General features: G+C 40.7%; 1 protein-coding gene across 2 annotated transcripts; it reads left to right on the top strand.

Annotated features, from left to right (window-relative positions):
- Positions 1 to 223: 223 nt before the first annotated feature.
- LOC110383213 (proton-coupled zinc antiporter SLC30A1) lies at positions 224 to 17,738 on the top strand. 2 transcript variants are annotated; one of them, XM_021343966.3, is made up of 8 exons: positions 224 to 624; positions 4,440 to 4,646; positions 5,536 to 5,788; positions 7,491 to 7,601; positions 8,758 to 8,880; positions 15,473 to 15,648; positions 16,160 to 16,259; positions 16,335 to 17,738. In XM_021343966.3, the coding sequence occupies exons 2-8, from the start codon at positions 4,458 to 4,460 to the stop codon at positions 16,460 to 16,462; spliced, it is 1,080 nt and encodes a 359-aa protein (XP_021199641.1). In that variant the 5' UTR covers positions 224 to 624; positions 4,440 to 4,457; the 3' UTR covers positions 16,463 to 17,738. The 2 variants fall into 2 exon arrangements, with proteins under 2 accessions (XP_021199641.1, XP_063892745.1); XM_064036675.1 differs by having other exon boundaries at positions 4,437 to 4,646.
- Positions 17,739 to 17,752: the final 14 nt, after the last annotated feature.

The following is a 17,752-nucleotide window of genomic DNA, read 5'->3' as shown; positions in this document are numbered from 1 at the left end:
GCATTCGCCAGCCGCACTAATATCATAGAGTCGATGGCCGACCGTGACCTCCTATTCTTCCTCATGTTTAATAAAGCTCAAAGCACGTTGTCTAGTAATGAAGTGCTCTGATTTTACCAATAGCTCATCATTTCTGATAATGATAACCGATATTAGAAAACACAGCGATTACCGATAAGACTGTAAGCTTTCACAATGTGGACGCAAATAATCACCCTATTCCGGTAGGAAAGGTCCTCGGTCATTGAATACGCGCGTCGTGGTTCGCATACCGCGGAAATACATTTCCCTCTAAGCAGACTAGTGCTACAGCTACCTACTTAGCAGTTCGACAGTTCGCTTATCGGGTGCGAAAGGTTTGTCGATAAGGCGGCGTGCGCGCGCGCAGCCGTCAGTGCCGCGAGCGACGCCGGCGCACCCGCCCATCACAGCCGAGGACCGACGGCGGTCAACGCTGAAAGCTGAGATTCGTAACGTGTTTGGAAACTAATAGCAATATTATACAACTGATATGTGCCTGAACTGCCGCTGCCGGCTAGTGTTTACTAAACTGAGGTGTTGTGACAAAGGTTGCTTTTACTTTAACTTGTGCGGTTAAATCAAGCTGTAACGCAGTTTATATAGGTAAGTTTATTATCATTATTAATAACATACTTTAATCTTAAATATTTATCGATGCAATAAAAAACTTGAGAAGCAGTGAATGTTTCAATAGTAATAAAATGCTGAAAATAAATAAAAATTATGTAGTGGCGCACGCATTGATACTAGCTCAAACACCGGCGCGGGCGCGATCGAATTGTTTGTTTGTTTTATAAATATAAGCAGAGACTACAGATTACTGATTATTCACGATCGACTCATAGACGCTAAATTCCGTGTTGAGACGACAATGACGTCACGAGCACGTCGTCGTCGGCGCCGGAACCGCTGCGCTCGCGTCGCTATATTTTCACTGACCTTTCTAATTTCACTCATCACCGCTGAGCAACAATAGTAAACATGTATACGAGATTATTTGTTTATTTATTCAAATAATAAAATATGTAGGTATTAACAAAAATATAGGTACGTGTCGATATATTTAAACGTTTGAATTATTTTTCACAATAGCTAGATATTTTTTCTGACAGCATTTTGTATAAGATTCTCTTACGCATGATCCCTATTGTAATGCCTCTTGAAAAGCTGAATGGAAACGATTGTTACAAATAAATATCAGTTTCCAATAATGTTATTCCATGGCTAAATTGCAATATTAGCATGAAGCAGATGTTCTTCAGTTCTTCTGTCAATGACAATGAAACGAAAAACAAAAACTTGCATTGTGACGACTTTACGTTATTATAATTATATAAATATATCGTCTTTCAATAGTATGTTTAAAGAAAACGTGAAACATTTTATACATTGTGTTAGATTGTCTACCGTGGTCATCGTAGACAATACGTATAAAAGTCATGCAGAAACTTTCAAGATAAACAAATGATAGTGAATCGATCGATCGTTTGTAGACCGTGCTACATACCTACCAGATCTTTACTGTAATATTTTGGATGTAGGTAATCGTATAGGCAATTAAGTATAATCATCTAAATCGCAATAAAAATAAACACGTAATAATCAATACATTATTATTCCAAAAGAAATATCTACTTAAACCTTTATCATAATAAGCGAAAACCGATCTCATTGAAATCTTAACTGAAACCAATTTATCATTAAGTAGTCGAAACTAATTAAGTATGTAGATAACAATAAAATTAAACAATGCTAATGAGTCGTGCTGATTAACCAGTCATAATAAATACGGAAACACATACCCAAATAGGTACTAGTGTAACCCTTACGTACCTACTATTAACAATGTTATCTACATTCTAATTAATCCATAAATAAAGAAAACTTTATCTGGTAGTAAGCATGATTAAAACAAATCGTTTGACACAAAACAAGATATTTAGACGACCATGAGAGCTGAGCAAATTATTATTAAAGAAATAGGGTAATGCGTGGGCGGTGTTTTTCTCGGTTCAACCAGCAAATCTTTGTGTTTCATTGCTCGCTTGTTCCATATAAAACATTATTACAATCCGGAGGTCATTAGTCAAATTAAAACAGATAGAAATATAGGCCAATTAGACCCAGCCCATGTTCATCAACAACAGAAACGTCCATTTTTCTTACAACAAATGATTACTTACTTTGAAATTGAACAAGAAAATTCGTAGTAAACAGCAGGTTTATGGAAACTAGCGTTATTGTCACAGGACTTGGCCTTAAAACATGCGAGTTCAAATACTAAGCCGAAATAGTAATGAATGAATTCCCCTGGGTATTTCCATTTACATGAGGATAAGGTAGCTATATAAATATTAAAAAAACGTAATTTATCAGCAACATCACGAGGATAACATCTAATATCGAATGTATACTTTATATCTTTAATCAGATATTTGTCAAGTACTTACTTTAATCATAGCTTAATCGTTTAACATGTTATTACTTTAGGCAGGTAAATAATGTTAGATAGAATTTACGATATTATTGGCAAGAAATATTTCAAATATATAGCGAAAGTCTATGGCCGTCTTGGCACTTGAGTTCACAGTTAGTGGACCGCGAAGCTCTTCAGAAAAGATGTAGAAATCTAAACCGTTAACTAAAGGTTACACCGGACACTGCATATCTATTAATGTCAAGTGCCATGGAAATTAAGGACCATCCGCTATCATTTCCATTATTCTTTCAAATGGATTTTATTACTGCTTGGAATAAAACATACCGCATATCGAGAATAATATAAAACAACACCAAATTACCATACTAAATTGGATGCAGCTATACATAAATTTTCTCTAAGATAAAACTCAACAATGGGTCGAAACTGTGTCGCGAACGTCGGAATCGTGAATGAATGCGTATGATGTTCATCGGTTCGTTTCAATTGCCGGAGACTGTCCATTATAAGGCTGAGTGCCATCTTCCGCAAGTCTGCATTCTGACCACAAGACGAGGTATATATTCAGAGTAGATGACCTGTTAATAGAAGATGCTGCTTACTTTTCCTTGTTCTATTTCAAAATTCAGAAAATAAAGCAGGGCATAGACAAACGTTAAGTTCCCGTCGATTCGCATATTTGCAGAAGTATAAGGCAATTGTAAGTAGGTAACACAAGATGATTTGATAAGCACTGCTCTTAAATGGGCATAATAGCCAATGAATCCACAAATACTTGAGATGGTATCGTTTATAGAAAACCAGCTCCCACACCGCTCTTCATGGCAAGGACCGTTACGGGTGGCAGCCATGCCATAACAACTTTCATTGATAACTGGACTAGCGCTATTTTCTGACGTGATGCTTGTTATAGACATCACTGTCACTTGTTGGGATGAATAATTATCAACAAATAAGTACATTATCGATCAGTCCCTCTCAATAAACACATACTTATTTAGACATTAATTTCACATTGCTCTAAATCTTCGTAAGTGCATTGTAGCGTTTTGTAGATGACTTTAAGATGGATGTAGTTCGATACTGCTAAATTAATTTTGAGTCCGCTAGACGGCGGAAGTATCTTATCCTCTATGCGAGGCCCGAATGCAGTGTCATTGAATTCTAACTGGTTTATTTGACAAAAAACTATGCCCTAGATTGTTTGACCCACACCGGTTTTACACACCCACCAACTTTCAACTGGTTTATTAGAATCACTGGGCTAAACATAGCATCAATTTGACAGAAACTAAACTTTGGCAAAATCTTTATCTAAATCTGTTTTTAATAATGATATGCTTATATCTACTAATAAGAATCGCAAATGGACGGACAGACTGTCGTCACGATAAAAACTAATAATTGTATGTTACCAAACGGTGTAGTACTTTTAAAGCAACATAGCTGTTGCCTAGGGATTAAATCCGATTCAGATAGTGGATAACGTTAAAAATAAAATTCATTTTAATCGATTCCTAGCAGCGTGAGTATCAGACGAAGACTTATGTTCCCATAAAACATATCGGTCGCTGCCACAACTCAACTTATTGTTTTGTCTCAATTTTATTTTGGGTGCATGCAGCCTTAAATCAACAAACCAAGCTGTCCATTGTCAGAAGTTAAATAACATGTATACGGATCATGTATTTTGCAACAAGTCCCACACACAATTCACTAAACAAAATTTTCTGAAGCAAATTAAACTTACAGACTCCATTTAGGCACTTATTTGAAAGAAATAGAGTCAACGAAACAATATGTTCATGTACCCCATTCAAGTTTTTAAAGATTTCTAAAGCCCCATGCATCACTCGCATTATTTTAACAGATAAATTTAGTTTTAATAAATCGATAACAAACTTTCAACGATTAATTATCAGTCTCTTTTATTAGAGTTGGTCCTTCAAGCAACCTTTGCTCTTTCTTTGTTCAGCAGTTTTGGAAAACCAGCAAGATGGCGATGAAGGAGTGGCTACAATGGCTGCCGCCGCCGCGCTCGCTGCTTGCTCTGCTGTTGGCAGTAGCAGGGTTCAGCGGGAGACTGTTCGCCTCACACTTCACACACTCACCCACCCTGCTCGTGGACACGTGTCACTCCCTCTGCCGGCTGGTCGGCCTCGTCACCACGTTGATCTCGTATAAGGTCAGTTACAAGAGGATGATACAATTGAAACCTTTTTTTTTTATTATGTATGTTCACCGATTGCTCAAAACCACCTGGACCGATTTGCAAAATTCTTTTCTTGTTTGATGGGGTATACTTCCCAGTTAGCAGGTCAGGGTCAGGATCGAAAGATTTAGACAAAAACTTGATACTTAAGTTTAACTACATATGTCGGAAAATATAACAAATCAGTAAAGCTTTCAAGTTGACCCGATGATGGGAGGGAGGGATGAGGGAGATACCTTCGCAACGTACAACACAAGGTAGTTAAACATACGTTTTAACTACCTTGTGTTTGGCGCTATTATAATCGTACATATCCATATAATATGTTTTACAAAACAAATACGTAAAAAAGTAGCGCAATAAACATAGCTGTACCACTATACACCAGCTTCTAGACCGATGCACCTGCTATTGCTTTTAGCGTATCTAATGCAGGTTTCAGGATCATGAATTGTTTCTAGAATAATTTCAGTTTTATATTACTTCTAAGGAATTTTTCACTTTTTCACAGTTTGGTCTTTCACTTTTCGTATCGTTTTATGTGTGATTTTATAGGCAAATAAACATGCTGATAAGTTAGCCAATTCATAAGATTAAACAGCAACGTGGTAAAATTTTGATACGGTATTCATGAAATAAATAAGGCAAAAGAAAATATATATAGACAAAGATTAGACATTACAGACGTCTGATCAACATCATATCCCGAGCCTTTTCCTAACTATGTTGGGGTCAGCTTATACAGATGTCTGATATAAATTGCATATTTTAAAAATATGATTATGTAAGTACCTATGTAACTGATTATTCTGAGCTCAAGCGTGGTTAAAGCCTTAAAGAGGATTACTGAATGACTATTTAGTATGAACGCGCGGACGAGGGCGCGGGCCGGGAAGGGCGCTTACGCAACACATTTGGCTGGGCGCGCATCGAGGTGGTGGGCCGGCTCTCCGTGCACGTGCTGTTCGCCTCCTTTGCACTGGCCCTGGTGGTGAACGCACTGCAGCTGGGAGTGCACTCCTCGCATGGACAGCCGCCAAGATACCCGAAAGTCATCGTGGGCAGCGCCGTTGTAGGACTGCTTCTACATGCAATCAATTACATGCTGCTGGCTGGTGAGAATTGTTATCTTCTACTTTGAACCAGCATTACTTCTTCTTTTTACTTTCTACGTTTAGAATCAAGAGGATAATGTTGGGCTCTGATAGCACACTTTTTGTTCGTTACCGTAAACAATTGGGTATTTATTTAAATCTTAGGAAACCGCAAAGAAAATCGTGACACGTGACAAACTACATTTTAACGTGAACCAAGAAAAGGCTATAAATCAACGTTACATTACGTGTTGTCGTGGATTTATTATTTACATCACAGTTAGGTAGGTGTATTGATATCACGTCGCAGTGTAAACAAGGATTCGGTACAATAACGGCACAGGTGATCAGTTTGTTATTGTTACAACTATAGTAATCAAACATGATCGTAGACTGCACTAAGTGAAAAACAAACTCTGCGTACGCTAGTGTACCTACGTAATCGAAGTAATAGGACCTAATTCCATAATGTTTATCTACATGTTTATAAATTACTGGCTAGCGGCTACTGTTGTTCTGTAACCGCCTACAATACTTAGTCGTAGAATTATGCGGCAATAACGATAGTAGGTAATTTTACGATTTAAAGCTGCTTAATTAAAAAGAGATCAGCTGCAAGATGCAAGTCTGGTAACGCTAAACGGGCATCAACTAAGTAGCTAATTATCCAATAGCAGGATTCGATAAATCGATTACAGTTTCAGTTGTTTTATTTCTGTGTAGAGCACGTGACTGCCTCCGAGTGCATTGTAAACATTTCGCGAAAGAAAATGGTCGGCTTTCTGTGTACTGAGCTCATATTGCAAAACATTATGGAACGACAGCACGAGGATACGACAACTTATATTTGCGGAAGACTGTGATAATTGTATCTGGTTAAGAAGCAGTTCCTTTAATGTCTTGAAGTTTAAGATTTGAACGTACATGACTGATAGTAGAAGATCGCGGATGGGCAGAAAATTGCGACTCAAATATTAGAAAAATCCGTCTTATTTTCAAGCTGGGGCTTGAAATGTTTAACTGGCCTTTCGGTTCAACGGCGACTTAATTAATTAGCAAAATTATTATTGTTATGCTTCGATTACGGTGGTCGTTTTCCGATAAACCTTGTTGTACGGGCTATGAACACAATGTGAACTGCAACAATCTCGTTATCCAAAACATAATATCGTAAATCAGTGGCTTCCCCGGAAAGTAGTTTGTCTTTACTACACACAATACATATTAAACAAACGTGTGAGTGATGATATAAGTAAACAATAATTGTACACAATTGTAGGTACAATGTAATGCTTTATCAAAATAGGCTAAAATGTTTTATTGAAGTAGGTACCTAACCCTAGCTTTGATAAGACTTGAGGTACAAAAATAAACCACAAAAAATTGAGGTATGACCTGACGAAGTGCTGTTGACAAATTGATCAGATATCCTTCAGCTACAGTTCAGGAATCTTAATATTGTCGTAATGTAGAAAAATACAGGCTCCTTTCTGATAACTATTAATCGATTTCTATCGAGTAACATGGGCAATTTGAAATTGGGGTCTCATTGAATGTGTCACCCCTTTTCCAACTTTTGTTGTTATGAAGCCTGAAACGCTTATCACCACAGGGTTCATCCTATATTCCGAATTCTAGATTTTCGATGGAGTGCCTAACTAAATATCCAGTGCTGTACAATCTTAATAACTGTGCTGATTATTTAAATTCTTATGTATTTAAGGTCGTGAGCTGAGCTACAGCCGGCGCCTGAGTGTGACGGAAGGTGGAGGCGTGGTGTTGAAGACTGGCTCAGGGGAGCCGGTACTAGCACATGCACCAACTGATATTGCCAGTAAGTTTTCCAACAAGCTATTGTACTATCGAAAAATAAATTTCCTATTTTATTTACCTCTCTCGGGCGTGATGTCATGACCTGAATCCGATAATGGCCTAGATCGTTTTAATGTTCAGCGGGAATAGTAGTAGTCAGCAGATAGTAGGTCGGCATCAAACATAAGGCATTTCATAAAATACTAACTGATGTTGTATTTATGGGTACCAAATGCAAATACATAGTTTGTAGGTAAGCAAATTTTCTTCAGAACTGAAACTGATCAAACTGCAGTACAAAACATTTATGTATACCTAATATGATTCTCAAAGGCAAGAAGTTTGCGGGATATTTTGTATCACAGCTGTTCGGCAAGTTGATGTAATTAGCTAAAATTAACTTCGTAATAATCACGTCAATTTGTTACAGAAGTTTTAGTTTATTATGAAATAATTTTCAATATTTTCATATATAAATTAAATAATAAAGGCGCCAACAACACCTATATAAACATAACCCACTTGTTTTAGTGAGTCACAAATTATTGTCTGATTGATAAACGTCTCATTTAAAAAGAAAAATCTGTTTCGCATATATTGATATATATATATATATAGGTTTATTAAAATAAATTGAAACTATCGGTCTTAAATATAAACATAGTTATTATTTATTTGCATTCCACGATGTATCAAATAATTAATGCGTCGTTCAAAACAAACGTTCTTACAAAGATTTTGCGCTCGAGATGAATCATCCTGTTACAAATAAATAAATACTGCGCAAACTTTTATGTAAATTCTCAACACGTGTTGTTTTATTAATTCAATATTTATACTGTAACTATTATTTAGGATTACTAAGTAAGATAGAGTACCTAACGCTATGAATTCAATGAATAGTTAAGTGCGTTGAACTCATATTATTTATCTGACATCACGTCTAACGTTTGTGATTTGTATTAGATCTAATAGGTATAATATTTTCCTTAAGGCACCTACTATATTGAATCTAACACACACCTGACATAGTTAATTATGTTGATTTTATCTCCATCATATCAGTAATGCACTTTATTTACTTACTGGTAGGCGGTTTCAAAAGAGGTGAAAGGTATATTTTAAAACACAGTTTTGGGGCATTGAAGGTGTTGTTGATAACAGTGTTTAATTCCTAGGCAGCTTGTTCGTGATGGGCGCCGGCCTGACCGCCGAGTGGGAGCCCGTGGCGGCGCGCATCGCAGACCCAGCGCTCTCTGCCTGCGCTGCCATCGTGCTCGTCATCTTCAACTATCCATTCAGTAAGTTCAGTATGGTTTACTATCAAGGCTTCTTTATTTCGTGAATTTATAGATAAGAAGCAAGTATTTTTTACGACTTATAGGTACTACTTAGTCTAAATATATTGTTTACACAGGCATTTATTGGGTTTAACGATTTATAGATATCATATTAGCTGATTTGAGAGGAGATGCCTTTTTACATCTTATACAGAAAAATTTCGTTTTCAGAATTTATAAACGTACTTATAAAGTAAGTATCAGCCAAATTAGCCGAGCGATTGGTTTATTATCGCCAATTTGTTTGTTATTGGAGTTAATGACTGATTAGCGGACTCTTCAAGGCTTAAATGCACCGGGGTAGTCTAAATAAAAGGAAAATAAGCATTATATACTTCATAATCCTATTGTTATCATTGACATGCATTATCTAAAATAATAAGCCGTGGCTTAGACAAATGTCTGATTAGCTCAACCAAACTTAATTAAAACCGTATCTGTTTCAATGACCAACTTATAAATATATATTTTTATATTGCTACCAATAGGTACTGTCGCAAATCGAATTACCCCGCGCATTTCTGGACGCCGACAAACTCGCGTTCCCGCTCGTTTCCTAGAATAGACGGAAGGGGCGGGGCGTTCGTAGCTTAAGCGAATGCGCGCCGACGCGCCGCGAACGCGCAGCGACGGGCGCGCCGACATTTTGTTTTTAGTCAGTCAGTAGACACAGGAGCCGCGCGCGATAAGCATCGATCGCAAGTACCTATTGCTAGATCCGCCGCGCGTGCCCTCACAAAGGTTCCTCTACGAAAGATGGCGTCCCAACTTTAGGGCCTTATACCTACTATAGTTGGTGTTAAGTATAAACAATTGGTGTAGTTATTGTTCGTGTACGTGTTCGAGTACCATAGTGTCCGTTTAAAATGCCGCGAACGCGCCAACGGCAATCACTCAATGGCTCGCACGCCGAAGACCTCAACGACAGCGTCACCATGTCTCGCGACAACTTTACCGCACTGCTGACGACTATCCAGCAGTCCAACGCGGATATGTGCGAGCGCATGCTGCAACGCCTGTCCGCGACGGCGTCCACCCCGACCGCATCACCGGCACCAACGCCGAGCGCGGCAGAGAGGACCGGCAACTTCGCTCGATGCACGTCGAGATTCTCCGGATCGGCGAAGGAAAACGTGGAAACGTTCATCGACGCCATTGAGGCATATAAAGAGTGCACCAATATTTATGACGATGTGGCTATAAAAGGCATGTCCATGCTGCTGACAGACGACGCAGCGACCTGGTGGCAGAGCATTCGTTCGTGGAATGACGTAATAAAATACCTACGCGACGCATACGGAGATCGCCGCCCCGAGTACAAAATATACCGAGAATTGTTTAGAATCGAACAGGCCGAGGATGTTCGAACAGACATTTTCATAGCGAAGAGCCGAGCGCTGTTATCGCGCCTACCAGCGGGCGACCTATCATTGAAGGTGCAGCTCGATATGGTTTACGGCCTACTTCATCGCAAAATTCGAAAACGCTTACGTCGCGAAGAGTTTAATAATTTCTCGGAACTTCTGAATAAATCGAGAATTATCGAAGAAACTATCGCCGAGTCAACAAAGAGCGAAGCGCTCTACTCCGCACCGAAAAACACTGCGGCCAAACAGCCCGCAATGTACAGCAATGCACGCGCCGAGCCGCACGGAGCACCCGCAGCGCGACGCAACGACGGCGGCGGAGGCCCGCTTCAAGCGCCCGCGCGCCCTCTCCCCGCGCGCCCGCGCTCCCCTCGCGACGAGACAGCGCCGACGCCGCGCGAGCCGCGCGCGCCGCGCCCTCCGCCCGAGCGAGCGCCCGCCTCCACAACACGTCAGGAGCAGACGCATACGTCATCACCGGCGTCATCGAGACCTGCATCGCGGCCATTCTGCGTGTCCTGCAGAAGATTCGGACACCGAAAGGAACAGTGCCGTAAGTCAACAGGCACAGGTGAGTCAGCTGCTCAGACTAATAATAATCCGGTGTCGTGTTATCAGTGCGGTACACAAAATGTGACTCGTGAAAACTGTAAACAATGCAACAACGAACATAGTTTTTATAGCATTGCCCCGCGATGTGTTTCTTATTCTAAATCAACGCAACGGTCGAATCATAATATAAGTAATAATAGTTACGTTGCAAATTGTATAGAGTCGACGTCGCATTCGAACATATTTTCTAATAACAATTGTGTTCAACAGAATAGCGGGTCATGTGATAGTCCGCGCATAAACGAGCAACCATCTAAACAAAAATTAGATTCGCGTTATTTACGTAAACAAAATCGTACGTGCTCAATTAATAACTTAAAACTAAATAAAGAGTTTGCGGACGTTCACTTGACCAGCAACGTGGTGAAATGTTACCACGAATATGTTACGAAGAATAATAGCAAGGATAACATGATTATTGATAACGCTCATTGTGAATTAGGGTGCAAGCGCCAATTATCTACCATTGTACCGAAAAACATTTTATGTTGCGATGACGCCGACGACGAGTATTCTTCGCATTATTTTAATATGTGTAATGACGCCCGCGATATAGAGGGCTGTAACCAATATGCTTGTAATTTGTTTAGTGATTCTTTTTGTTCTTGCAATTGTTTTAAGCATAAGTTAGATATTAAGGTGTGTAGTGACACAATATATTGTGATGAGAGCACGCGCGCCGGTGACGGTAACCATGATAAACTCGGGGTAGTTTCGCGACCAATTTTTAATATAAAAATATTAGGCGCGTCGGGAACCGCGTTAGTTGATACCGGTGCTAAAAATTGTATTGCGGGCCACACGCTGCACATCCTCCTACGTCACAAGGGTCATCCACTTCAACCGGCGCGAAGACGTATCAAACTCGCTGACGGACACGTCCGCGAGCTTGATGTCCTAATGACTACTCTGGACGTGCACCTGGAGGGAAAGGTGGTTCAGGCACCCTTCCTCATCCTTCCGGATGCACGACAGAATGAGACTTTACTGGGCATGGATTTCCTCTTGGCAGCTTCATTAATAATGGATTTTGCTAGGAAATGCTGGTGCTTTTCAGAGACTCGCCACGTGGAGTACCCAATGCAGTTCGAACCCTCCATCTTGCCACAGCTTTCCTGTTCCTCCGCGGATGTACTCCGGGAAGATGAAGGTACAGTATTAACCCAACCGGAACGGGACCTGCTGGAGCAGACCTTGGTGGACAATGGGGACATCTTCCAGCTAGGGGGAGAGCCTACCCCCTATGCTGAACATCGCATTGATACAGGTGAGCACCCTCCTATCTCGGTACCACCGTACCGATTGACCCCGGCCAAGAAGGAACTTATGCGTCAAGAAATCGAGAAGATGCTCAAGGACGACATCATTGAAGACTGTGAGTCTGCATGGTGTTCTCCTGCTCTTCTAGTTCCTAAGGCCAACGGCAGCATACGCTTCTGTGTAGATTACAGGCGCTTAAATGCTGTTACCAAAACCGACCATTATCCTATGCCGTTGATTGACGAACTATTACAATCAACGAAGAGGGATTGCTATATGAGTACCCTGGACCTTAGGTCAGGTTACTGGCAGGTGAGTGTGAATGAGCAAGATAGAGATAAGACCACGACCACTGAGCGAGAGGCTCTAGCCGTCGTATGGGCTGTAGAGCGATTTCGGTGCTACTTAGACGGACATCCCGTAATTATAGGTAGCGATCACCAACCCCTCCGTTGGCTTATGACGCTCAAATCCCCTACAGGACGCTTAGTAAGGTGGGCTCTTAAACTTCAGTCATTCGATATTCAGTATCAGTACACCCCGGGAAAGGCGAATGTAGTGGCAGACACACTGAGTAGGCCTATATGTTCACCAGATACCCGCGACTCTTGCGGTATCTGCACAGTGATTGTCGACATTCCCGCTAGGAGCCCCGAAGAGTTAAGGCGGGAACAGCTTGCCGACCCGGAGATTCAGAAGATCCTCACCGATATGGAAAGTACCGACGAAGTAGCGTCACGGAGATGGACAGAACGCGGATACCTGTTATCCCTAGGAGTACTTTACCGATACAACCCTGATTCGGATAGTGAGTCTCCTCAGCTCGTCATTCCTCTCCCTTCGTCCTGAGATCCTCAAGGAGTGCCATGATTCCCCCCTAGCGGGACATTCTGGGATCGATCGCACTTACCTCAAGATCGCTCAGTCTTTCTATTTCCCTGGGATGCGGAGGATCGTTACAGATTATGTGAAGGCTTGTGTAGATTGTCAGCGATACAAGGCTGCCAATAACAAGCCCCCCGGACTGCTCCAAACGCCAGTGTTACAGCAACGCAATGAGGTCTTAGCTGTTGACCTTTTCGGTCCCCTACCTGAAGGTGAAAACGGTGAGAGATGGATTCTTCTGGTTGAAGACACCGCTACCAGGTGGGTAGAACTTTTTGCCCTGCAGGAGGCGACTGCTGAAGCTTGCGCACGAGTGCTAACCGAAGAACACTTCCTTCGGTATGGTTTACCCCGCAGGGTAACGTCCGATAACGGCGTACAATTTGTTGGGGCAGTCATGCAACAATGTATGTTCATCTTAGGGGTAAAACAAAATTTTGTACCACTTTACCATCCAGAGGCAAACCCCGCTGAACGGAAAAACCGCGATTTAAAGGTGCAGCTCGCCCAACTCGTGGAGAATGACCATGGTTCTTGGCCAGCGAAGCTACCGGTGATCCGTTTTGCCCTGAATAGCGCCGTTTGTAGAACCACCGGTGCTACTCCCGCATTTCTGATGTTTGAGAGATGAGATCCCCACCGAAGCCCGTCATGATTTGAGAGCCATACTCGATAAAGAGAACTTCCTTCCTCAGATCACTCCCTACTTAAGGAGCTTTATTTCTAACCTGGCTGCGGTTCGGGAGCGAGTAGAAGGACAACAAGATCAATCCAAGAGGTTTGCTGATCAAGCACGTAGACCTAGTCCCAAATATAAGGTAGGTGACAAAGTATTAGTCCGGACCCATGCCCTTAGTCAAGGGAGTAAAGGTCTGACCGCGAAATTCTTTCCCAAACGCGACGGACCCTACGTGATCACAAAAAGGGTTAGCCCGACTACCTTTATTATCTCGCCAACAGAAAATCCGGCCGACAGTCTCGGTAAGTATCATACACAGGATATAACACCGTTCGTGGACACTGGTACAGGTAATGCAGTACCACCCAATCCTGTTCGACCCAAACGACGTCGCGGACGTCCGAAACGCTCGGGCAATGAGCTAGTCCAGGAGCGAGGACGCTCTCCCGAACTAGAGGGGGAGTATGTCGCAAATCGAATTACCCCGCGCATTTCTGGACGCCGACAAACTCGCGTTCCCGCTCGTTTCCTAGAATAGACGGAAGGGGCGGGGCGTTCGTAGCTTAAGCGAATGCGCGCCGACGCGCCGCGAACGCGCAGCGACGGGCGCGCCGACATTTTGTTTTTAGTCAGTCAGTAGACACAGGAGCCGCGCGCGATAAGCATCGATCGCAAGTACCTATTGCTAGATCCGCCGCGCGTGCCCTCACAAAGGTTCCTCTACGAAAGTACCACATTTCTTTACGCGACGTGATAAGATAAGAGCAAAATACTTATTGTAAAAAAAATGTGTGAATAAGTAAAATCCATCCGTTTTATGAGTTACGGTTCCTATATGTAAAACATTCATAGGTATGTACATATATTGATAGTGTCAATATTGATAGCAGTGTAACGTTCAGCCGTCCGAATTATTGCCCGTAAGCCAAGATTTTCTATTAGTCGTAACTGAAGTGGAAACAATAGCCGTCCAATGCGACGCAACGCGAATTACGCAAAAGTTCCGTAACAGCGGGACTAACGGCCGATGTTTCCATTATTTCATAAGGAGGGTTAACTCGCCTCTCCGCCCATTATTACGATTAGATGGTTTCCTCACACTTTTCATCACATGAATCGATAAAGGAAATTACGAAAGCTACATTTGCTTGGCGAAAATGATTACAGTAAATACCAAATTTCAGAGATCGATTTAACCATAACGAACGAATTTCAATATTTGATCTACTTAAGTTTGACGATGAACCAAACCGTGAAACACTGAAATTCTTCGATGTAGATTAGTTACGGCTCTCCCTTAACAACACGATCATATCATGTAATATTAAGGTGTTAAACGCTAGTAGCTGATACAATATCAGATATGGAGTTTACAACCGCTTACTTCAAATAGACTGTCAGATATCTGTCTAGATAAACAATCTATTTACATGGAAAATACTAAGATAGAAAATATTGTATTGTACTTACAAGTTACAACTTTGTTCTACTTCTACTGCAAATAGATATTGGAGACAAATATTATAATATCTAACCAAAGAAAGTGTTATACGTCCACGTTTTGTAAATTATCATAACTCATTCCGAAGGAACATACCAAGATTCCTGAGCATGTCAGAGCTATAAAAATAAAAAGAATGTAGGTGATTAAATCTACCCAACAAACAGGCACTTCACTGAAAGATTCTTTAGATTACACTGCGTGGTCAGGTCCTAACATAATAGTAACTAAACTGTTGTGTCCATACAGTGCGGTCAGCGGGCTTGGTGCTGCTGCAGACGGTTCCCGAAGGCCTAGGAACATGTGAGCTCCGGGCCGCCGCGCTCCGGGTACCCGGTGTACTCGCGATCCATGAGCTGCATGTATGGCAGATGCACCGCGACAAGGTGGTAGCCACCGCACACGTAGCCTACGGATCCCACGAGGTGAACACCAATTGTTATTCCAAACGTATCATAATCATATTTATGTCAGACAGCTGTTGTGTAAATATTGTCTAAGGATCTTTGTTTCGCCCTGACATCGTTAGAGTGTAAACGTCGACATCGATATCTAACAGCCTATCATATTAAGATACTGTAGGAAGATACTGTAGTTCTCCTTCAGTTTGTTCAGTGTGTTTTGGGTCATTACGGCATTAGATAAAATTATTCTTTGATATTTTAGACGTGTAGACGAATAAATAACACTCATAATGTCTAAATATTTATCAGCAGGTATTATTGCAAGTCCACCTACTACATATTTAACGAACACAGGAAGCTAGCAAAGGCTTTACATATGCTGATGCTGATCTGAAGTTACAACTTCCTAGCATAGACAAATTATGCATGTAAATTCTGTCTTTAATCTAAGTTGAGTTTCCTACCGCCCTCAATTTTCTAACTGCAAAATCATCTTCTTTAACTTATGCACATATACCAACTTTATTTCCAGGATTACTTGAAAAGTTCCGCCCTCGTATGTGACATATTCAAACGTCACGGCATTGGTCTAGTCACACTCCAGCCTGAGTTCACACTCACGTCTTTGTTAGGTAAGTCTTCCACTGTTCCCTCATTGTACCTGAGTGCTGTTGAAGTATGACAAATAACGGTAAACTAATTTACAGGTACAGATGAGGAGAAAAAGGCGTTAATAGATTTTGCAAACCAGGGTTGTTCCTGTCCATGTGCCAAGGAGTGTACCGCGCCCAGATGTTGCGAGCCACCTCGCCAACCCACCGTTACTCGGATTTAGTTATGTAAAATTGTTGATGCACATATTGTATCAAATATGTTTATATAAAAATACTGTATGGTAACTAATGGAACGTCTCCATACTTAGAATAGAAGCCAAAGTGAAGACGCCTTACAGTTTAAACCATAGATTTTAGATTTCTATGATTTGGACGTAAGAGACTTATCCTAACGACGAAGTTGCTTGCTGCAATTTATGCTTCGGCAGTTCGAATATGAACTGATATTACCTACGTATAATTTCTCTTGCCGTATTTTTAGCTATCTTGTAAATAATAATATAAGTAACAATTTCAAATTGATTCAGTCAAGTTTAGCGAAACCAATTTCATTTTCGTTGAAACATGTAACGAGTCATTTATTTTCTGTTATTGTATAAGTATACCCCATTATCAAAAGAATATGGAACTATGATAGACTTTATCAAAATTCTAAATCAACAGTAACTACAAAATAAAATTGTGTTCCTGTTACACCATGCTAAGTTAGTTTATAGAAAAGTAACGTTTAAAATAGAAAAAAAAATAACAAACAGGGTGTGCTAAAACTAAAACAGGCTATATCTAAGTATAATAATATTTTAAGAATACAACCAAAGAAGCTTGTTCGTGTGTCGCGGTAAGAGGCGAAATTTCTAATCGTGGTAAATGACGGAGGCAGCCTACAACAGTGAAAGTGTAATGAATAAAAACATAGTTCGCGAGACACTTTGTCAGTTGCACTCGCGGCGCGTCGCTTACACACCGCCAACATCATACTCTAATGACGACAGGTTATTTCGAAGCATAAAAACGTATTGTTAAGAGCTATTGTGGTGACGAAAGAAACCCTTTTGTTCGCGGTGAAATTCTATTTGAAACCGATTCTTTTAATAGCGAGAGAACTGTATTCAAACATGATGATGAGTTCACATGTGACTTGCATACAATTGTGGTCACGCAAAATTTTAGAAACTATTTTTGATATTTGAAACTAGCCTGTGATGAATGAAAAATAATTATGAAATAAATAAATCGTTACCGGTGTTTTAAAGCATTTTGTTCCTGCAGTTACAGAGGTTGCAAGGTGGTGGTACAAAGCGACTGTGATGTTCCTCTACAGTATTATATTAAGGAAAGCTAGTTAGGCAAATTACTGTAATAATTTAGTTACTGACATTGTTATCGTTCAGTAGGTAATGTTTACAAATACCTAATAATAAGTAGTTCGTAAGTGTTTTGTGTACAAAGTTTTGTTGACTATTGATTTGAAGACAAATAAAAACTAATTAACTTTATTCTTAATTTACTT

The sequence above is a fragment of the Helicoverpa armigera genome, chromosome 10, assembly GCF_030705265.1.
Source record: "Helicoverpa armigera isolate CAAS_96S chromosome 10, ASM3070526v1, whole genome shotgun sequence".
NCBI classification, from domain to species: Eukaryota; Metazoa; Arthropoda; class Insecta; order Lepidoptera; family Noctuidae; genus Helicoverpa; species Helicoverpa armigera.
This window is presented reverse-complemented; position numbering and strand designations above follow the sequence as displayed.